Genomic DNA, 22348 nt, shown 5'->3' on the forward strand with positions numbered 1-22348 from the left:
GCGAGGGGCGCGCGCTACCAACAGCGGAAATCATGGCTATGGTAGAGCTGGAGTGGAACGCGAGCTTCGTAGAGGCGTCCGCGCGCACCGGGGAGAATGCGGTTGGGGTGTTCCGTGCCCTGCTGCAGCAGGTGAACTTACCGTCACGACTGAGCCCCGCGTTGCGCAGGCGACGAGAGACTGTACCCCGCGAGAGCAAAAAAAGACCTCCTTTGAAAAAGAATAACAGCTGTATCCTCTCCTAATGTCTCTCTCCCTCTCTCCCTGTGTTGCCCTTTCCCTCTTTCTCTCTCTCTCCCTCTGTCTCTCTCTCTCCCTGTGTTGCCCTTTCCCTCTCTCTCTCTCCCTCTGTCTCTCTCCCTCTCTCAGAGCAGCTGGTCTGCTCATGTACAGGTTCTTCCTCCCTCTATTCCAACCCTGTGTCAGAATTAATTTCTTCATTTTTTTATGAAGAGTATCAGTGTCTGCTTGACACGCAGGGAATTCTGGGTAGTGTAGTAAATTCTATTCATCTGGTTCTCTCTCATGGTCATCAGTCGAACAGTGTTGGTTTATGTTTTTTAATTATGAATAAATTCCAAGTTGATCATAAGGTTGTTTGGTTTTTGTCATTGCACCGGTCCCTGTCGAGCTGGGAGACAGCTCAGCTTCTAGAACAGTAGAACCTTCTAGAAAAGAAGGACTTGATTTCTTTCAGGTCAGTACAGTTCCACGTACGATAATTTCGGGTAGAACTATTTAGGGTTCTAAACCTCACCAAAGTAGGGCCTAGTTTGACGTCAAGGTACAAGTTAGGCATCAAGGTACTAGTTAGGCCAGTCAGACAAACTTGTGGTCCCTGATAGCAGTGTTGACTGATGGACTGGATTGCCGGATATTAGAGAATGTTATATGAAGGCCGTGATCTTTGTATTGACACAGAGGAGAGGAGAGACAGCACTGTCCAGCAGGCATACACATCGCAGACTGATAAGGACACGAATATCTGCCCCCACAGACCCGCACACAGACACATATCCACAAAACATACTCACACACATATCCACACACCTGCACACACACACATATCCACACACCTGCACACACACACATATCCACACACCTGCTCACACACACATATCCACACACCTGCACACACACACCCTTCTGTCAGTCGTGAGCATAGCGAGCATCAAAATAACCCCAGGCTCTTCTGCTATGAAACAGGATTATCATGATGATCGTATGGCAATGAATGTGCAAATGACGTAAAAAGGATATAAATATCCAGGAAAACACCAACAGACAGAACCTCCGGTCTACCACCTCTTCCTCTCATCCGGTTCTACTCTCATCCCACTTTCTTCTCTATAATTACCTGGAACTAGCAAGAGATACTTAAAAATACACCACAGAGAGGAAGAGAGAGAAAGACAGAGAGGGGGGAGAGAGAGCAGAGAGACAACATGAATGAGGTTCATTGGTAGTTGACAGAGAAAAAAGTCTAAGGAGGAGTGGAGGGGGAAGGAGATGGGGGGGGGGAGATGGGGGGAGATGGGGGGGGAGGAGATGGGGATGGCGGTCGTGAGATGGTGAATGGGAAAGGGATTGAAAAACCAACGATCCAGAAAAGATGTGCATATAGGCACACACACAAACACACACACACATAAAGCTGAAATCTTGACTCACTGATAAACTAACAAAGGCGTGTGCTCTCACGTGGGTTTCAGTGCACGTGCTCACACACACACACACACCAAAACAGACACATGCGGCTCACTCTGAACACACTGCACACACACAAATGAAACTGCAGTTTATTGTTATTCTATTCTTATAATATTTCACTATATGTTGTCAGATGCTGTGCATGTAGATTGCCAATATTATTTTTGTTGACAAAACTTCATGATTCACTGAGACACACGTAGACCTGATCACAGGAATGTTCCACAGGAATGTTCCTGTGATCTGAGAAACGTACCAAACCAACTGAGGAAACTGGGACCTGCGGTATTCACAACGTCATACGCAAACAAGGGTTGACCTCCGCAAGCAACACGTTCTGCAGAAAAACAACCTCTGCTGTTGAGTTGTTTCTTCCCACACACACGTGTGTGTGGGTCTGAGTGTGTGTCTGTTTGTGTGAATGTGTGTGTGTGTGTGTGTGTGTGCGTGTAGGGCAGACTGGGAGCTGATAACAACCTGAAGGGCAGCCAGAGGCTAAAGACCCAGATATCTTATGAGTGCTTATAGTTCCCTTTCTCTCTTCTCTTGCTCTCCAACCCTCTCTCTTCTTCATCATCTACACTTTATTATTTTCTCAATTTCTATCTTTGCGAGCCCACCCCTCTCCGCATGTGTAGGCTATTCTAAAACTAATAATAAAACATATAAGAAAACAGATATTATACACAAATAAGAGATCAAGCGCTAAACGTGGCTTAAGTGTTGCTGATGAAAGCTCAGGGAAAGTGCTGACCAATATAAAAAATTACCACCATGTTTTTCTCCGGTACGCAGCATGTAACTGAAAAACTCAAATTCCCAAAATGCATTTGTTTGGGGAAATTGCAGGAGGATTATCTACACCAATCAGGGATTGGCTGCATTTGGCATATCCTCCCAGGGTGCTTTGCTTCTGTGGCTGGAAATTCAAATCGCGAGCACCAATCAGAATCGCTCCTAACGAACAGAGCAGCATTTAAACTTGTACCAGTCACTGTTGTCAAAGGACGAGCAAATAGCAGCGGGGAAGTGATTCGGTGTATTTTTTAGTGCTGTTTTTGACTGTATTTTTGTCAAAACATCTGAATCTTTAACATTTAAACTTGAGTCTTTTTTTAGCATTCAGATTGACAGCTTTTGCACCTGTGGATATTTAGTTTTTATTTGAATTTCGTGAATGTGGATGATTAGGCTAAAGCTAGTTAGCTACTTAGTACAGCGAAGCTCTCTAACCTGTTAAGTGATTTCACTTTCCATCATAGTGTTTTATACGTGGTAGATTAGTGTACATTGACGTTGAGAAGCACTCTACTACTTCAAAATGAGTGCAGGAATAGCAAAACCGGCGAATCCGTCGACACATGTCGACCCCAAATCTGCACCTCTCAAAGAAATTCCAGATATTCTAGTGGATCCTCGGACTATGAAAAGGTACATGAGGGGAAGATTTTTAGGAAAGGGAGGGTTTGCGAAATGCTACGAAATAACAGATCTGGACACAAAAGAAGTTTTCGCAGGGAAAGTCGTTCCGAAATCTATGATTCTCAAGCCACACCAGAGAGAAAAAATGAGCTCAGAAATCGCTATTCACAAGAGCCTCGATGACCCGCACATCGTGGGCTTCCAAGGCTTCTTTGAGGACGACGACTTCGTTTTCGTTGTGTTGGAAATATGCAGACGAAGGGTAAGTAAATCTGTTGGTTACTTCGACGTAGCTAGCAAACATGCAAGCTAAACGTTATTTAGCTAGTAACGTCGCTAAACTTCCTATCGTGGTGATTGATAGTTGTGGGAGGCCAACGGTCGAGTCGAGCAAATATTCATATTGCTAGCGAACTTGTCACCAGCAATCTGAAACCCTTGATCGTCTGTCAAACTGCATTGTGATTAAAATATACATCCCTGTTCATTATGATTTTCATCGCTGAAATGTAAAAAATATGCAACTTCAAGTTGTATCCTGCCATATTAAGTTTAAATCTAATCTTTAGGTTAAGCCTAGTCAAGCGTCATGACGACAGCTTCTGGGCCCCGCCAGCGACTTCTAGCATGTGTATTCATCTCAAGTTGTGTGTTGGATGAGACGGAGTATTAACTGTTTGAATTTTCTTAATAAAAAAAAACAATTCATCCATTTTTGTCGTAGTCCCTGCTGGAACTGCACAAACGCAGGAAGGCGGTGACGGAACCGGAGGCCCGGTATTACATGTTGCAGCTGCTGAAGGGCTGCCAGTACTTGCACAACAACAGGGTCATCCACCGTGACCTGAAACTGGGCAACATATTCCTCAACGACGACATGGTAGTCAAGATCGGTATGACACGCACACCGCCAGCCAGAACACACACATGCCTAATAAGATAAATGGAACACACACACACACACCTGTGCAAAACTAACACCTGCTGCCTTTTAATGAACTTCTCCCTCCATCTCTCCTCCAGGGGATTTTGGCCTGGCCACTAAGATAGAGTTTGACGGAGAGCGTAAGAAGACTCTGTGCGGGACTCCTAACTACATCGCTCCAGAGGTGCTCTGTAAGACGGGCCACAGCTTCGAGGTCGATGTCTGGTCCCTGGGGTGCATCCTGTAAGTGGACACACACACACACACAATGACTTTCACTGTCTCAAACACACACTTTCACACACACACCTAATGCACACTATGCACGTCCAGATGGAACATTACAGGCTCTGCTACACTTGGTAATGAAGAGCGGAAGGCTCTCATACATTCAGTAACCTCTCTCCCCTCCTCCCTCAGCTACACTCTGCTGGTGGGGAAGCCTCCGTTTGAGACATCCTGCCTGAAGGAGACCTACAACCGCATCAAGAAGAACAACTACACTATTCCCTGGGTGAGAACACGCTCCAGACTCGACACTCTAGCTTCTTTAGTGAGCCTCTTTTCGATTCATGAATGTCTCTTTCCTTGCTCCCCTTTTCTCTCCCTCTTACCCCTCTCCCTCCCTCTCCTTCTGTTCCTCCCCCCTCCAGCACATCAACCCGGTGGCGTCCTCCCTGATCAAGCGCATGCTGCACGCAGAGCCCACCCAGCGGCCCACTGTGGCAGAGCTCCAGGCGGACGAGTTCTTCACGGGGGGCTACGTGCCCCTGCGGCTGCCCACCACCTGCCTCACTGTGCCCCCACGCTTCTCCATCGCCCCGTCCTCCCTGGAGGCCGGCCCGCGCAGGCCGCTCACCGCCATTAACAGCAAAGGTGAGGAGGAGGGCTGTGACAGGGTGGTCTGGGGGGAGGGATGGAGATGGGTGAGATTTTTCCTGTCCGATGTTGGTCACATCTGACCAATCGCATTCTCTTTCTCTCTTTCCAGGAGGAACTGAGAAGGTGGAGCAGAAGGAAGAGCCTCTGCAAAGGTGAGACACGTAGAACAACCCACATGGTCTTCAAGTGTAATCTGATTGAATAAGAACTGGATGAATGCTTGGATACCACATTCATCTCCAGTTACTGCAGTGGCACAACACTTTTACTTCTAAACAAACTTAGAACTTTAACTGAAGTTAATCTGTGTGTGTGTGTGTTCCAGAGAAGTCCCAGAGCCCACCAGCTGTCACCTGAGCGACATGCTACAGCAGCTCACCAGCGTCAACGCCTCCAAGCCGTCCGACAGGGTGCTCGTCCGCCAGGGTGAGGACGGCATGCCCACTGATACAAAATAAATGCACCTGCTGCACACACACACTTCTGACAGAATCTATACATATTGTGGTTGAGGAGATCGTTTTTTGCTCTTGTGCGGTCCCGTCTGACTCTGGATGTCTGTGTTCAGAGGAGGCCGAGGACCCAGCCTGCATCCCCATCTTCTGGATCAGCAAGTGGGTCGACTACTCTGACAAATACGGCCTGGGTAGGCGAGGACATCCACTTCTAATTTCTCTCCCTCGTCCTAGTAAATGATGCTGAGATTGGAAGTTATTAGAAGAATGACTAAGGTGGAGTTGTGTGCCTGTGTTTGAGCTGTGTCCTTGCGTGTGTTTTTAGGCTACCAGCTGTGCGACAACAGCGTAGGCGTGTTGTTTAACGACTGCACGCGTCTAATCATGTACGCGGACGGGGACAGCCTGCAGTACATCGACAAGACGGCTGCTGAGAGCTACGTTAGCGTGCGCTCCTACCCACCCACACTCACCAAGAAGGTTAGCATTAGCATCGCTCCTACCCACCCACACTCACCAAGAAGGTTAGCATTAGCATCGTTCCTACCCACCCACACTCACCAAGAAGGTTAGCATTAGCATCGTTCCTACCCACCCACACTCACCAAGAAGGTTAGCATTAGTGTGCGCTCCTACCCACCCACACTCACCAAGAAGGTTAGCATTAGCATCACTCCTACCCACCCACACTCACCAAGAAGGTTAGCATTAGCATTGCTAGAGGCTGCCTAAAGCTGCTGCTTGGGCCTTGCCATTTTTAGGGTTAAGTTGTGTATAATCAAAGTAAAAGATAAAAAATATATTTTAGTATGCATTTTTTAAAGTGTTTTTTATTGTGTAGCTCATCCTTTTCTGTAACGACTAAATCCCCCCCAGATCACGCTGCTGAAGTACTTCCGTAACTACATGAGCGAGCACCTGGTGAAGGCGGGGGCCAACGTGGTGCGCCGTGACGGGGACGAGCTGGCGCGCCTGCCCTACCTCAGCCACTGGTTCAGGACCAAGAGCGCCATCGTGCTGCACCTCACCAACGGCACCGTGCAGATCAACTTCTTCCAGGTGCCTCGCTCGCTCCCTCAATGTTTTTTGTTGTTGTATCATCACACACACTTTCTCCTCTCTCTCTCGACCACCTTCTTTTGAACCCAAAAACACTCCGATGTACCACACACACACACTTCAGTCTAAAACACTCCGATGTACCACACACACACACTTCAGTCTAAAACACTCTCATCAGCCTTTTTAGCTCAGTAGTTCCTGATTCCCAACTCCATGTTGTGCCCCTCCTCCCTCCAGGACCACACCAAGCTGATCATGTGTCCTCTGATGGGGGCGGTGACCTACATCGATGAGAAGAGGGAGTTCCACACATACAGGATGTCTCTGCTGGAGGAGTTTGGCTGCTGCAAGGAGCTGGCCAGCCGCATGCGCTACGCCAAACTGATGCTGGAGAAACTGCTGGCAGGGAAGTCCACTTCCTCCTCCTCCGCTCGCTAGAGCCAATCACAGCACTCGCAGCCGGCCTATTGTGGTGAGGGAAGGGGGGAATAGGCACGCCCCTCAACCAATCACTACCTCACTTCCTGCTGTCCGCAGGCCTATCGGACGACTGGGTGTGTGGGAGGGGGGTTGTGATGTCACAAGCCTGTAAATTACGCCAGTTTCAAAACAATGTCTTATAGTCGGGAAGTGGGTGTGTGAATGATGATGAATTTACAGTCTGTTTAGAATTGAAGGTTTTTTTTTTTTTTACTGTGTGTGTGTGTGGCCTGCTGTTAACCAACTTTGTGGGTTTTGTAAATACTTCTGGGGGTTTTCATGCGTGGGAGGGTGAGGAGCTGACTGCACCTTTATCATGTGACACACGTGTTCCTCCTGTTCTCGCCTGTTGTCTTTATACGTGTTCTGCTCATCTACGTGCCTTACACGCTCTCCCCTTTGCAACATCTGAATGCAGCAGGATTATTTTGTACAAAGATGTTTTTTAAAGAGATTTCTTTTCACTGTTAAAATGGAAATAAAGATTGTAGTAATAATACCTCACTTGTGTTTCGTGAACTTACAGTTGCTGCGTTTCTCTCTCTAAAAGCATAGACATAAACATTTACTACATTTTTATTCCAAAACAAAGATACAAAAGTCATATAACCCATTGTGTGTGTGTGGACTGTTGGTTAACTCAATTTAGAAACGCATATACATTCACTCAAGTCCCAAACCAGCGTATCCACGACAACGAGATACGTGACCCACCACCAGGAAGCAATTTTGTTGCCATGGAAACACAAAGCCAGGCAAGTCCTGCTCACTGCTGTGCAGGGTGTTCATCACTCATACGAGCTCATTAAGCTCTCTAATACACACACACACTTGGTCTCTTTCACGCTTTGAAACCCACACTTTCACACAAGCAGCGCTCAGTAAAATCTGTTGCATAACTGAAATAAAATACAAGATAAAAACAATATAAAAGTTGCAATCCCCATACTATTGTAGTAAGCCGGTTCAGTATGTCAAATGCAGCATGCCAAAAATACCAGTATGTTGGTACTGCATCTGGGCACATGTTTGCTGTCGGCATCCCAGCATGCTTTGCTTTCCTGACCCACAATCCTCAGCGCAGTGCAAGAAACGTCACAGTAACTAAAACAGACACAGTAACAACAGAGATCTGGCTGTTCTCCTTCCATATGCTTGGCTCTGTTCGCCTCCAGAGGAGCCAAGAAAGATTTTTGCCATCAACATTTCATCAACATTTCATCAGCATTTTCAACATAATGCGTTACGATCTGTGACGGATGTACAAGCAAGAAGGTCAAAGTTCAAGGTGCAACATTGTGGCAAAGTAGTGTCTCCCAGCTGTACGAGTACTGCATGCAACAGTATGTGCTTTGTAAGGGCACCTGCTGTATGTACTATGTAGAGAAAGTAACGTGATTCAGGATGCAGCCATCTTGGATCCGCTGGTGCAGCAGTTTCCTGCATCGCTCTAAAGAGTCTGGCAGCCATTCTGGCTACTGGCCTGACAGCAGTGGTGGCCATTTTGAATGTTTTTTCTCAGGACTGAGACACAGGGGTCTTTTAACCACGGTGTGTGGGTTACTCGGGGGCGGGGGGCAGGTAGTAGGGGTGGAACAGTCTCTCGCTGGAGCAGGCGGCAAGGGCGGTGTGCGTGTGCAGCAGTAACCGTGGGAACCGGGAGGTGAAGTAGGAGACAAAGCCGTCAGGAACCTCCCCCAGCGTCTCCTGGACCTCCGCCGGGAGCTCGTGGTAGTGGTGCTTCTACACACACACACACATTACACACATTACACATATACACACACCTTCATACACACACACATTACACATGACACACACACACACACACTGACCTTGTTCCTCATTGCTCTCAGCAAGTCTCTGACTGAGTTTCCTTTGTAGGTCCTGAACTTCCTCAGGTCTGAAACACACACACACACACACACACACACACACACACACTAGAGCAGTACGTTCTATGTGTCTCACCTGTCTGCAGGGTGTGTGTGTTACCTGTCTGCAGGGTGTGTGTGTCACCTGTCTGCAGGGTGTGTGTGTCACCTGTCTGCAGGGTGTGTGTGTCACCTGTCTGCAGGGTGTGTGTGTCACCTGTCTGCAGGGTGTGTGTGTTACCTGTCTGCTGGGTGTGTGTGTCACCTGTCTGCAGGGTGTGTGTGTGTGTGTGTTACCTGTCTGCAGGGGGACAGAGATGTGCATCCTCCAGTTGGTTCTGACCACGGCCCTGCCTGCCGTCTCCAGCCTGACCACCATTGGACTGTCCACCGGCTCCTTCTCTATACGGTCACTGACGTCCTGCACACACACACACACACACACACACATTAAACATTTCTCTTTCTCTGTCGCTCTGTCTCTTTACTCCCTCCCTCCTTCCCTCCCTCCTTACTCCCTCCCTCCGTACTCCCTCCTTCCCTCCCTCCCTCCCTCCCTCCACCTCCCTCCCCCTCTCCTCCCTCACTCCCCCTCCCTCACCCCTCTCCTCCCTCCCTCCCCCTCCCTCACCCCTCTCTCCTCCCTCCCCCTCCCTCACCCCTCTCTCCTCCCTGCCTCCCTCCCCCTCCCTCACCCCTCTCTCCTCCCTCCCCCTCCCTCACCCTTCTCTCCTCCCTGCCTCCCTCCCTCACCCTTCTCTCCTCCCTGCCTCCCTCCCCCTCCCTCACCCCTCTCTCCTCCCTCACCCCTCTCTCCTCCCTGCCTCCCTCCATCTCTCTACCTGGAAGAACTGCAGCTGTTTCTCGGGGCTCCAGAAGAACGGGTGTTTGAGGACGGAGGAAGTGGAGGGGCGGGACTCCGGCTCGCCACTGATCATTCGCTCAATCAGGTCCCGCGCGATTACATCATCTGATTGACAGACAGAACAAGCAGTTAGGAACAACCAATGAGGGGACACGCATTCTCACTCCCCTCGTTTCCCTCTCATAGTCAATTACTCTATTTCTGATTCACCTGCTAACAAACCCTCCCTCCCTCCCTCACCGTGTGTGTCCTCCAGGAAGTGTGTGAGGCAGTAGTCCCCTGCCAGGATGTTTCCCTGGCGACGCAGCGCGTCTCCAAACGGGTGCTGCCCCCTGCTGAGCACGTAGTGGAACACACAGCCTGCTGAGAACACGTCCACAGCTGTGGTCTGGGAGGGGGGAGAGAGGAAAACCTGAACAATGTATGAATGTGTCACCATGTGTGAGTGTGAGTGTGTGTGTCTGGTCTGTGTGTGGGTGTGTGTGTGTGTCTGGTCTGTGTGTGTGTGTGTGTGTGTCTGGTCTGTGTGTGTGTGTGTCTGGTCTGTGTGTGTGTGTGAGTGTGTGTCTGGTCTGTGTGTGTGTCTGGTCTGTGTGTGTGTGTGTGTGTCTGCCTGTCTGTCTGTTTCTGTGTGTGTGTGTGTCTGGTCTGTGTGTGTGTCTGGTCTGTGTGTGTGTGTCTGGTCTGTGTGTGTGTGAGTGTGTGTTTACCGGGTTGCTAGCGGGCGTCTGCAGCAGCACCTCGGGGGCGATCCATCCGTCAGTCCCTGGGACCCCTGACCTCAGACTGAAGCTGCTGCGCCCAGCAGGGATCCTCTTACACAGACCGAAGTCTGAGATCACGGCCCTCACACGGCCCAGGGGCCCCGGCTGGGACAGCAGGATGTTCCTGGGCTTCAGGTCCCTGTGGACTGGACACACACACACACACACAGACACACACAGACCAGACACACACAGACACACACAAAGACAGAAACACACTTGGTCAGGTCACCTGTTTCTCTAATGCCATCTAGTGGACTGCTGTGTATTGGAAGAGAGAGAGTGACAGAGAAAGAGATAGAGACAGAGAGAGACAGAGAGAGAGAGACAGAGAGAGACAGAAAAGACAGAGAGAGAGACAGAGACAGACAGAGAGAGAGACAGAGAGAGACAGAGAGATAGAGAGACAGAGAGAGACAAAGAGAGACAGAAACACAGAGACAGAAAGAGCAGTATGACCTTACCTATGTTGAGAGAGTGCAGGTGACTGAGGCCACACATGGTGTGTTCCAGCAGGGTGACAGGACTCAGGTCAGAGTGACAGGACGGGTCCTCTACGTACTGCAGACACGCACACACACACGCACACACACACACACACGCAGGTTAAATATCTGTATATACCCAAACACACACACACACACACGCTCTCCCCCCCCACCTGCTGGAGCGTGGCGTTGCACAGCTCGATGGCGATGTAGGTGAACATGCGGTCGGTCTCGGTGCAGAAGTAGCGGATGACGTTGGGGTGCTCGTCTGCCTCCCTCAGCAGCTCCACCTCTCGCGACGCCAGAGACACACACTCCGGAAGGATCCGCTTCACCGCCACGCGGCGCCCGTCAAAACGACCCCTGCACACGCACACACACGATGAAGTGTGTACTAGCTGCACTGTGTACTACAGGGGTCTGACTCACTGTGTACTACAGGGGTCTGACTCACTGTGTACTACAGGTGTCTGACTCACTGTGTACTACAGGCGTCTGACTCACTGTGTACTACAGGGGTCTGACTCACTGTGTACTACAGGCGTCTGACTCACTGTGTACTACAGGGGTCTGACTCACTGTGTACTACAGGGGTCTGACTCACTGTGTACTACAGGGGTCTGACTCACTGTGTACTACAGGGGTCTGACTCACTGTGTACTACAGGCGTCTGACTCACTGTGTACTACAGGGGTCTGACTCACTTGAACACAAACGTTCCCTCTGTTCCGTGACCCAGAACTTCCAGAGGAGAGAAGGAGATCTTCCCCACCTCCACCACCCCTCCATCTAACAGAGGAGAGAGAGACAGAGAGAGAGAGAGAGAGAGAGAGAGAGAGAGAGAGGAGACAGAGGGGAGAGGGAGAGACAGAGGAGAGAGGGAGAGAGGATTGGTTGCAGTTTGGAAAAGCATAGGTGTGTTCTGTGTGTGTGTGTTGTGTGTGTGTTGTGTGTGTGTTGTGTGTGTGTTGTGTGTGTGTTGGGTGCTCCTCTCACCAGGATTGTGTGTGTGTCCTGTAGAACTGTTGACTGTGGAGCTGCAGGTGGAGGCTGGGCTGGAGGTCAGGGGGGGGTCGGTGGACGGAGGCCGCAGGTCAGCAGTAGGAGGCGTGTCTAGAGGAGGGAACGTGTCTGCGGAAGGGGGCGTGTCCAGAGGAGGGGGCATGTCTGCAGAAGGGGGCGTCTCTGCATACAGGCGTTGGAGGCGGGAGTCCAGGGCCTCCTCCATCTGCCTGCGAGCCCTCTGCTGCTGGAGAGCCCAGCGCTGACACACACACACACGGTTATATATACACACACACACACACGTTTATATATACACACACACACACACGGTTATATATACACACACACACACACGTTTATATATACACACACACACACACGTTTATATATACACACACACACACGTTTATATATACACACACACACACACGGTTATATATACACACACACACACACGGTTATATATACACACACACACACACGGTTATATATACACACACACACACACACGGTTATATATACACACACACACACACGTTTATATATACACACACACACACACGTTTATATATACACACACACACACACGTTTATATATACACACACACACACACACGGTTATATATACACACACACACACACGTTTATATATACACACACACACACACGTTTATATATACACACACACACACACGTTTATATATACACACACACACACACGTTTATATATACACACACACACACGTTTATATATACACACACACACACACGGTTATATATAAACACACACACACACGTTTATATATACACACACACACACACGTTTATATATACACACACACACACACGGTTATATATACACACACACACACACGGTTATTTACACACACACACACACGTTTATATATACACACACACACACACGGTTATATATACACACACACACACACGTTTATATATACACACACACACACACGTTTATATATACACACACACACACACGGTTATATATACACACACACACACACGTTTATATATACACACACACACACACGGTTATATATACACACACACACACACGGTTATTTACACACACACACACACGTGGTTCCACACACCCATACACACGCAGCCAGCCCCAGGCTGTACTCACAGAGGGGTAGGTGAGGGCGAAGGCCAGCCAGCCCCCCAGCAGCAGGGTGAGGGTGGCCAGGGTGAGGGGGTCCTGGGACAGGGAGCCAGGTAGCACTGAGGACAGGCCCCCAGGGGCCCTCACGCCTCCAGTTGGAGACCCCCGCACCCCCCCTTCCCCTGCAGCTCCATCACCACCGTCACGCCCCGCCACCGACTGGAACTGGAAGAGAGAGAGAGAGGTGAGAGAGAACTGGAGGGAGAGGAGGGGAGGAGAGGAGGGAGGAGGAGAGGAGGAGAGATAGGAGGAGAGGAGGAGAGGAGAGAAGAGGACAGGGGAGGAGGGGAGAGGAGGAGGAGAGGAGGAAGGAGGAGAGAAGAGGAGAGGGGAGGAGGGGAGAGGAGGAGGAGGGGAGAGGAGGGCTCCCGGCTCACGTGGGTGTTGTCGTAGCGGGAGGCAGGGGAGCGGGGAGAGATGACGGCATCACCGGCACGCTGCAGGTTCACTGGGAACTCCCTCAGCATGGTGGTGTGAGCTACATGGGGCAGCTCGTGGTGACCTGAGCATACACACACACAGAGACACACACACAGAGACACACACACAGAGACACACACACAGAGACACACACACAGAGACACACACACAGAGACACACACATACACACACACAGAGACACACACATACACACACACACAGACACACACATACACACACACAGAGACACACACACAAAGACACACACATACACACACACAGAGACACACACACAGAGACACACACATACACACACAGAGACATGCACACAGAGACCGATGCACAAACATATAAAACCACAGAAACAAAATGTAAAACATTTGTTTGTGTGTGTGTGTGTATATCTGTATGTGTGTGTGTGTGTGTGTGTACCTATCAGTAACCAGTGGTTCTGCAGGCTTGTGGTGCTGCCGGGGGGGTAGCGGACGTCAGTGGAGGGTGTGATCTCGTAGGCCCCGCCCCTCTCCCTCACGGTCACGCCGTCCGTCATCGGGCCCTCGATACGCGCCAGCGTCAGGCCCCGCGGCTGCCACGGCAACCACACCCTCAGTCAGCCTCAGTACCAGTTCACCCCAATTACATCAATGTTTCGTTCAGCCTCTTAACCAATCACATGTGAGGGAGGGAGGGAGGGAGGGCTGACAGGTACACTAACCACAAGGGAGACTCCATCGTGGACCAATGAGGTGGAGGCGTACAGGTGAGAGTCCAGCTTCCCTACGTAGAGGGTGGGGCTGCAGAACACACCATGACTGTTACAACACACACACATGGTTGTGTGTGTGTGTGTGTGTGTGTGTGTGTACATGGTTGTGCGTGTGTCTGTACGTACACCAGCTGTGTGTGTGCGCTGAGCTGCTCCTTGACGAACTGGTAGCTCCACTTGATGGAGTGTGTGTCGCTGGCAGAGGAGAAGGTGAGGTAGCGCAGCGTCTCCGTGGCGACGGACAGGTGCGGGGCGTGGCGGAGGGTGTCGCTGGTGTACAGGTACACGCCCATCACCGGGGAGCCGTAGTCGTGACTCCACAGCACATCACCTGACTCCCGGTCCACCGTCACCAGGAGACCGTCGCCACTGGAGACCAGGTGGGCCATCTCTGGGAGGGGGGAGGGAGGGTCAAGGGAAGAGGGGAGGGATGGAATGTGTGTGTGTTTGTGAGTGTGTGTGTGTGCGAGTGTGTGTCCTACTGTAGTCCAGCTTCTCGTCGTAGGGCGGAGCAGAGTAGTCGTTGTAGGTGGCGTTCCATCTCAGCTCTCTGGTCTTGGTGTCGTACATGGTGATCACATACTCTGGGGAACACACACATATTTCTGAGTGTTTGTCTGCGAGTGTGTGTGAGTTTGTGTGTGTGTCCGTGTGTGTGTGTGTGTGTGTGTGTGTGTACCAGTGCGTCCTATGTAGAGCAGAGGAGTGTTGGGACAGATGGAGTCAGAGGAGGAGGAGGTGGTTAGGCTCGTCTGCTTCTCTCCTGTCTGAGGGTCCAGCACAAACCAGGCATCCTGCTTCTTACCTGCTCACACACACACAACATTATTTACCAAGTTGAATGATCCAATTGAATGAAAACACCAGGCCTCACCAGCAGAACACAGACACACCCCTCCAAGCCTCACCAGCAGAACACAGACACACCCCTCCAAGCCTCACCAGCAGAACACAGACACACCCCTCCAAGCCTCACCAGCAGAACACAGACACACCCCTCCAAGCCTCACCAGCAGAACACAGACACACCCCTCCAAGCCTCACCAGCAGAACACAGACACACCCCTCCAAGCCTCACCAGCAGAACACAGACACATCCCTCCAAGCCTCACCAGCAGAACACAGACACACCCCTCCAAGCCTCACCAGCAGAACACAGACACACCCCTCCAAGCCTCACCAGCAGAACACAGACACACCCCTCCAAGCCTCACCAGCAGAACACAGACACACCCCTCCAAGCCTCACCAGCAGAACACAGACACACCCCTCCAAGCCTCACCAGTGTACAGGATACCATCAGAGCTCCTACAGGGAGCAGACTGGACCAGCTCTGGGATGGTGAACGGCAGTTTCTGGAAGCAGAACACACACACTGTTACCACACACACTGCTACCACACCTACTATGCACACACTCGCTTACACATACACACACACACGCTCACACGCTCTCACACACACACGCTCTCACACACACGCTCACACACACATGCTCACACGCTCTCACACACACACACTCTCACACACACGCTCACACACACACGCTCACACGCTCTCACACACACACGCTCTCACACACACACGCTCACACACACACGCTCACACGCTCTCACACACACACGCTCACACACACACGCTCACACGCTCTCACACACACACGCTCTCACACACACGCTCACACACACACGGTGTTCCTCACCATCAGGCCCTCCTTGTGCTTGCCTCCCAGCACGTACAGGGTGCCGTCACTGGGGTCTGGGAGGAACCCTGGTCTGAGAGACACACCACGTCACTGAGAGGTGCTCGGAGAGCTGAGTGTGTGTGAGTGTAAGTGTGTGTGTGTGTGTGCGTGTGTGTGTGTGTGTGTGTGTGAGTGTGTGTGAGTGTGTGTGTGTGAGTGTGTGTGTGTGTGTGTGTGAGTGTGTGTGTGTTACAGGGAGACTTACTCAGTCAGGTAAACAGGAACCTGTATTATAGGATCTTAAGAGAAAAAGGAACAGAGCTTGAATAAATGATGTCAAACTACGTGTGTCTTGTGTGTGTGTCTGGATTTGTGTGTGTGTGCATGTGTGTGCATGTGCATGTGTGTGTGTGTGTGTGCATGTGTGTGTGTGTGTGTGCATGTGTGTGTGCATGTGTGTGTGTTTAGTGACCTTCTTTAAGCGTCCATTTGATGTCCCCTGACTGCTTGCTGACAGCGTGTAGACTCCCGTCCAGAGTAGAGATGAACAGCAGAGACTCAGGTAGGGTGACTGTGCTGACCCCTCCTACCTGGAGAGGGGAGGGGGAGGAGAGGGGAGGGGGAGGGGAGGAGAGGGGAGTGGAAAGGGAGGGAGGAGAGTGGAGGGCAGGAGAGTGGAGGGGGAGGGGAGGAGAGTGGAGGAGAGTGGAGAGGGAGGGGAGGAGAGTGGAGGAGAGGGGAAGGAGAGGGGAGGGGGAGGAGAGGAGGGGGGGAGGAGGGAGGAACGGAAAGGAGAGAGTAAAGTTCTAAGAGAAGATTTAAAAACACTTCTTGTGTGTGTGTGTGTGTGTGTGTATCTGTGTGTGTCCGATGGCAACCTACATATTAAGTGTCAGTTGAAAATAGCCTGCATGCGACAATGAGTTTAACATGTGTGTGTGGATATTTGTGCATGTGTGTGTATCTGTGTGTGTGTTTATCTCTACATGTGTATATATGAGCGTGTGAGCGTACGATCACCCAAAACGATGCTGAATTTTCCTCTTTTAGCAGGATGTCCTTATGTCCTCCCCTGACCACGAAGGACTGTGTGTGTATTTGTGTGAAAGTATATATGTGTGTGTGTGTGTTTAATATCTGCACCACTCCCATATTTACTCTCTTGCATCACATCCTAGTACAGGAGGATCAGGCTGCACAAGGTGCTTTAGCAAACACACACACACATTCATAAATACGCGCGTGTTTGCTCTTTAAGCCATTTCAATTCTATAGCAACTTTATATTATCAAACAACTAGTGCGTCTCTGTCCCTCTGTCTCTACAATATTCTCCCGTCAGTGCGCGCTCTTAAATGTGTGTCCTACGGTTCGGTTCGCCCTCGCCCACACTCCGTAGGGGCCCCGAAAATAGACCAGGCACTCCGTTCGGCACACACGCGCAGTATGTTTTATCGCCCCACCGACACTTTAGATTCCCGGCGCATAAATAGACACCGTCAACAACAACAAGACGCTGGTTTACCTGAATCTGGTTCCCTCCCAATGATAGGAACAGAAGCGACGCTAGAAGTCGTCCCAATATCCTCATGATCACAAAGACCCCTACTTTGATATCTCTTATGAATAAATTACAGTGCTTCTCGAGGGTATAAAACTATCAACAGAGGTCGAACTATCTCCAGAATTCCAGCGCGTGCGTCCATTTGTCCGAACGTTAACGGCTAAAAACTACTTTTTTGTCTTCTACACATTGACTCAACGGCTCGCGTTGACAGTAACATCTTCGGTAATAAAAGGCGAAACATGGTAATAACGCAACGAATATTCTTGCATATTTCCGTGTTGGGACGGAACTTCTGACGTCAGCTGTGAGAAAAAAAGCTTACTGTCAAAGAGCGGATAGGACTGCCAACGAGTGTTTGATTGACAGGTGGTTCAGCCAACACGTGGCGAGAACACCAGGGGCGGGGCTAAAAAAGGGGTTGGTTTGAGAAAGACCTCGATGTGATTTTGGCCCACGTGGAACAACAGCATTGAGCACACGCAACAAGTGATGCTTTATGTGCAAGAGAATGGAGGGCGACAGAATAGGAAACAGAACTCACATGAAATTAAACAAACACATTAGTACACATTATAAACAGAGTAGCAAAAAATATAGCCGTGCCAGTTTGTTTGGCCATATCAAAACTAGTTCGATTTATTAATTTTAAAAAGTATTTAAAAGTTAACTTTTTGGGAGATTTTTTTTACACAATGTTCTTCCCTTAACAAAACAGTTCAGGAGACACTAGTATGTTCCTGAATGAAGTCCCTGTGCAACACACACACGCACCCTCTTGAGTGTCCTCAGAGTGGTCTGAGATCTGTGGGTTTCAAGGCACCACCAGTGTTGCTACTGCCTGTGTAACCAGGGGCAACACGCAACCATGGCAACAGGTGTGTTTGAGGTGTGTTACAGGTGTAACAGATCCTGGGGTTTGGGGTAACCGAACAGTTTGAAGTCGGGTTCATAGAGCTCATACAGCTTCTTCCGCAGATCCAACGGAACCCCAGCGAACCAATCACGCTCCCAGCTGGTCGCCGTGCGGTTCCTGTTGCTAGGCGGGAAGCGGATCAGGCGGTCCACTCCCAGAATCCTCAGCAGCTGGTCAGCATCACGCTCCAGATCCTCCAAACGACCCACAAAGTCGTAGTTCACCTGGTCGCCCAGAAACACACTGGGATGTTAGCCATGATAGTGTTAGCTATGTTAATGTTAGCCATGATAGTGTTAGCTATGTTAGTGTTAGCTATGTTAGTGTTAGCCATGATAGTGTTAGCTATGTTAGTGATAGCCATGATAGTGTTATCCATGTTAGTGTTAGCCATGATAGTGTTAGCCATGTTAGTGTTAGCCATGTTAGTGTTAGCCATGACAATGTTAGCTATGTTAGTGTTAGCCATGTTAGTGTTAGCCATGATAGTGTTAGCCATGATAGTGTTAGCCATGATAGTGTTATCCATGTTAGTGTTAGCTATGTTAGTGTTAGCCATGATAGTGTTAGCCATATTAGTGTTAGCCATGTTAGGGTACCTGGCAGGGGCATCAGCATCAGTATTAGCATGATAGCATCAATATTAGCATCAGCATGATAGCATCTTTAGCGCACCTAGCAGGGGTGGCCGTGTTAGCATCAGCATGATAGCATCAGTATTAGCATCAGCATGATAGCATCTTTAGCGTACCTGGCAGGGGTGGCAGAGCCGGTACACCTGACGCCAGTGCTCGTTAAACTCCTCCTCCCTCTCTGTCTCTGGGTCTAGCAGGTAACGGACGAATGCCGTGAAGGAGGGGCGGAGCCCCGCCAAGAACGCCTCCGCCGCTGTCTCCGGGAGCTCCGCCCCCCCATCGCCATAGCGACGCAGCATGACGGCGCCGAACTGCCGGTAGAAGTCCTGGTTGGGCTGGGCGAGTTTGTTCCGGAAGGCTGAGATGAGCCGGACGAAGGGATCTCGCACGAACAGAAACTTGGTGTAGCTCTGGAGCTTGACGGACATGAGGTGGCGTGAGAGGCGGCCGTAGCGACGCCAGAACTTGGCGAAGGTCAGGTGGAGGGTGGAGTTGTGGACGAGGTCCGAGGGCACCGTCTGGGGGTCGGCGTAGGGTTGTCCGTCCGTTGCTAGGAGACCCTGGGAGAGGACGACCATCACGCGTTTCCAGTTGGTGCACGCCACCTTGAAGAACGATCACACACACAGGTCACCTTAGGAAAGAGAGACAGGACGCGGGTTGAGGAGAGACACACACACACAGTCCTACCTTGGGTACGTAGCAGTAGATGACCTTGTGTTTGTCGTCCACAATCAGGTGATCCAGCTCGGTGTTGGGGATCTGGTTAAAGGTCCGAGTCCTCCCTGGGAACTCCACAGAGCCGCCTCCAGAACACACACCCCTGATCCGCCTCCTCCTCTCCTTCTGCCTCCCCTCCTCCTCTTTTCTCCTCCTCTCCTCCCACACCTCCCTCTCCTTTTCTCCTCTCCTCCTCTCCTCCCCCACCTCCCTCTCCTCTACTTTCATCCTCCGTTTCCCTTCTTCTTTGCCTTTCCTCTGCCTAGCGGGAGTGATGAGGTCAAGGGGAGGGTGGGAGTGGCTTCTTGGCTCCACCCCCTCACCAAGAATCGGGTCAACCCCAGTCTGATCCCCCCTGGAGGGGGGCAAGGAGGAAAACAGCCTCCCCAGGGCAGCCAAGCTCCCCCAGAAGAGTGAGAAGGGAGGGGTGTTGGATGGGCCGGGGGAGGGGGGGGGGCTGGAAGTCTGCGTCGAGGTCAACCAAGGGTCACGGCGGGTGTAAAGGTTGTGCAGAGGGTCGTACAGGTTGAGCGCGCTCACGTCGTCCCAGTATAAGATGATGAGCAGGATCATGAAGAGGGAGCCAATCAGGAAGGCAGCACGCACCTGCCGCCACGTTCCCATGGTAACCGGAACACCAACAAACAAACCGGAAAGAGGGCGGGTCTATCTGAGCTCCATGGCAACGCTGCCTCATGCCCGGAGACACTTCCTGGCCGGCAACCAGTCCTGGGAGAAACAGGAAGTGAGATGGTCAGAGTAAATAAATACAGGGTGAACACAACTGCACAGAAAATCACAGTTTCACACCCAGGAGTCTGGACTGGACTACAGTATGAGAATGTGTGGAATTGATAAAATACAAGGTTCTGTTCTTTGTGATGCAAACAAAAGGACGGGGAAAAAAAGTATATTTTCCAGGCTGCAGACTTTGTTGTTTCCTAAACTAGAGTGATTCAAAAGAGTTAATTCAACGTATGTAAATGATTATTATTCACTTTGGTACGCTGTAAGTATAGGACTTGAGCTGTGAACCTAAACCACATAATTAAGGACAAACACATCTTTCTTCGTCCGACCGGGTTTATAAACATTAGTAATTCAAGCCTTTATTCCCCAATGGATCTGACCACCTAAAAGAAAGACACGAGATAACGGCACCGTGGGAATGTTCGTACTTCGGTTCGCACTGCGCTGCGAACAAACGGCAGCTCCGTCCCGAGGGAAGCAGACGGTTTTTGTTCCGCGCTGTGGTGTTCCTGGCACGAGGGTGCGACTTCAGAACCGTGCACTGCAAAAAACGTTTCTCGAACCCAGCCACCTCGCGACCAAAAGTCTACCCACGGATCACAAAATCACCGTTAAGTTCCATATCGTCAACAAAATAATTAGGCGGTATGAACCTCTTCATAAAAATTAGACGCATTCTTTCACAACAATCATCCTTTTTAACGACTTAAACATTTTTATCCAAGGGTTTACTCATAATGAATGTATTCTTTGGTGTTCGTTTGTACTTCAATTTGATTACCTATGCGTCTGCTAAATGGATAAAAAGTAGCCTAAATGTGATTGAGCTGTTCATCCGAGTTGGTGTGTTTCCGGCTTGGTCTGCAAGTGCTGTAGACAGACTGATCCCGAAACGGGTCCACAAGGAATTGCCTCTCTCTCCCGCGCACTCCTCCCCTACCCCCCCCCCCCCCCCCCCCACTTAAATGAACCTAATTTATACAGTAGACTACAAGCCTTGTACAATGTTGCCCTTTCACTAGGGAATGGACAGACATAAACTCTCTCTCACACACACACTCTCGCTCCACCACTTTCCACTGCGCTTTTCCTGCAGCCTTCTCTATCCTGCCAAGTTACTGTCACTGCTTGAGACACGTCTACTCGTCTCCCGTTTCCACTGTTTTCCCGTTTCATCCTACAGACAGGCTATCTCAACTCGTCTGAAATATATGGCATCACGGCAACGGTTAGCTGTCAAGAGACACTGATTAACAGTTTATCCCGTTAATTAACGGATAGTATCCTACCAAAACTGTTAATTGGAGCCTTCACAAATGTTGACTGAACGCGAAAGTCTACCGGTTTACCTTTAGAAGAGGTACCATGCCTCACGCTGCTCCTATACCATCCCGGTGTCTCGCAGAGTGGGTTACTGGGCGTCCGGTCGGTGGATGAGACAGTTTACGAGAGCTGAGCAGCAACGGAGCTACTGGAGGAGAGAGAACTCCAAATACAAACCCTCGCGAGATGTCTTGTCAAAAGACTCAGTGGTTTGCTTTATTTCGACAGGTCCAACAGTCCTAAACATAGTCAACGAGTGTTAGGTTGAAATATTCTGACGTTATTCGGCAATACCACACAGAAAACATAGTCTCTCAGTATTTAAGGGATTTATGTCGTTGTTTTCTTTCTCCATGGAAACAGTCCCACTCCTGTTCCAACACACCTGTGTGACATGATGGAGTGTGGTCGAGGGTAACACTCACACACACAAATCAGAACATCACACACA

At 50.3% G+C, this 22348-nt stretch overlaps 4 protein-coding genes across 8 annotated transcripts in view; 2 read left to right on the plus strand and 2 right to left on the minus strand.

Moving 5' to 3' along the window:
• The window catches only part of rasd3 (RASD family member 3), a 1010-nt gene extending 539 nt beyond the window's left edge, over positions 1–471 (plus strand). Inside the window, exon 1 of the mRNA XM_084685243.1 lies at positions 1–471. This exon is cut by the window's left edge and continues 539 nt beyond it. Within this exon, the coding sequence (XP_084541369.1) occupies positions 1–245 (245 nt within the window). The 3' untranslated portion in view covers positions 246–471.
• A 2167-nt stretch (positions 472–2638) lies between these two features.
• plk1 (polo-like kinase 1 (Drosophila)) lies at positions 2639–7435 on the plus strand. The gene is made up of 11 exons (XM_084685188.1): positions 2639–3394; positions 3857–4025; positions 4156–4300; positions 4478–4571; positions 4711–4933; positions 5049–5091; positions 5265–5365; positions 5508–5585; positions 5720–5874; positions 6271–6453; positions 6694–7435. The coding sequence occupies exons 1-11, from the start codon at positions 3032–3034 to the stop codon at positions 6892–6894; spliced, it is 1755 nt and encodes a 584-aa protein (XP_084541314.1). The 5' UTR covers positions 2639–3031; the 3' UTR covers positions 6895–7435.
• Positions 7436–7498: 63 nt separating this feature from the next.
• ern2 (endoplasmic reticulum to nucleus signaling 2) lies at positions 7499–17890 on the minus strand. 4 transcript variants are annotated; one of them, XM_084685155.1, is made up of 22 exons: positions 17515–17890; positions 16463–16580; positions 16256–16289; positions 16009–16081; positions 15590–15662; positions 14987–15112; positions 14790–14891; positions 14434–14698; positions 14257–14335; positions 13974–14127; positions 13499–13623; positions 13086–13286; positions 11924–12191; positions 11632–11716; positions 11101–11290; positions 10904–11000; positions 10386–10585; positions 9916–10087; positions 9653–9780; positions 9108–9231; positions 8772–8839; positions 7499–8679 (listed from the first exon to the last, which is right to left on the minus strand). In XM_084685155.1, the coding sequence occupies exons 1-22, from the start codon at positions 17578–17580 to the stop codon at positions 8497–8499; spliced, it is 2931 nt and encodes a 976-aa protein (XP_084541281.1). In that variant the 5' UTR covers positions 17581–17890; the 3' UTR covers positions 7499–8496. The 4 variants fall into 4 exon arrangements, with proteins under 4 accessions (XP_084541281.1, XP_084541282.1, XP_084541279.1 ...); XM_084685156.1 differs by having other exon boundaries at positions 9916–10063; positions 17515–17643; XM_084685153.1 differs by lacking the exon at positions 17515–17890 and adding an exon at positions 17005–17485.
• Positions 17891–18023: 133 nt separating this feature from the next.
• Positions 18024–22327, minus strand: LOC146237289 (carbohydrate sulfotransferase 12-like). 2 transcript variants are annotated; one of them, XM_084685200.1, is made up of 4 exons: positions 21924–22327; positions 19795–20553; positions 19221–19709; positions 18024–18693 (listed from the first exon to the last, which is right to left on the minus strand). In XM_084685200.1, the coding sequence occupies exons 2-4, from the start codon at positions 20446–20448 to the stop codon at positions 18448–18450; spliced, it is 1389 nt and encodes a 462-aa protein (XP_084541326.1). In that variant the 5' UTR covers positions 20449–20553; positions 21924–22327; the 3' UTR covers positions 18024–18447. The 2 variants fall into 2 exon arrangements, with proteins under 2 accessions (XP_084541326.1, XP_084541327.1); XM_084685201.1 differs by lacking the exon at positions 21924–22327 and adding an exon at positions 21003–21139.
• Between the last annotated feature and the right edge of the window lie 21 nt (positions 22328–22348).

This window comes from Hypomesus nipponensis, chromosome 21 (assembly GCF_054491055.1).
Source record: "Hypomesus nipponensis isolate SF chromosome 21, ASM5449105v1, whole genome shotgun sequence".
Lineage (NCBI taxonomy): Eukaryota > Metazoa > Chordata > Actinopteri > Osmeriformes > Osmeridae > Hypomesus > Hypomesus nipponensis.

Excerpts from the sequence above, each read along its gene's own strand:
- ern2 (XM_084685153.1), bottom strand. The coding sequence starts at position 17,142 with ATGGGAGTGGTGCAGATATTAAACACACACACACACATATATACTTTC. Across the intron at positions 16,581-17,004 it reads CAGCATCGTTTTGGGTGATC|GTAGGAGGGGTCAGCACAGT; the intron begins GTACGCTCACAC and ends TCCCCTCTCCAG. Across the intron at positions 13,287-13,498 it reads CCCGCTACGACAACACCCAC|TTCCAGTCGGTGGCGGGGCG; the intron begins GTGAGCCGGGAG and ends TCTCTCTTCCAG.
- plk1 (XM_084685188.1), top strand. The coding sequence starts at position 3,032 with ATGAGTGCAGGAATAGCAAAACCGGCGAATCCGTCGACACATGTCGAC. Across the intron at positions 4,572-4,710 it reads ACAACTACACTATTCCCTGG|CACATCAACCCGGTGGCGTC; the intron begins GTGAGAACACGC and ends TCCCCCCTCCAG. Across the intron at positions 5,875-6,270 it reads CACCCACACTCACCAAGAAG|ATCACGCTGCTGAAGTACTT; the intron begins GTTAGCATTAGC and ends AATCCCCCCCAG.
- LOC146237289 (XM_084685200.1), bottom strand. The coding sequence starts at position 20,448 with ATGGGAACGTGGCGGCAGGTGCGTGCTGCCTTCCTGATTGGCTCCCTC. Across the intron at positions 19,710-19,794 it reads TCTACTGCTACGTACCCAAG|GTGGCGTGCACCAACTGGAA; the intron begins GTAGGACTGTGT and ends TCGTTCTTCAAG. Across the intron at positions 18,694-19,220 it reads GGCTCTGCCACCCCTGCCAG|GTGAACTACGACTTTGTGGG; the intron begins GTACGCTAAAGA and ends CTGGGCGACCAG.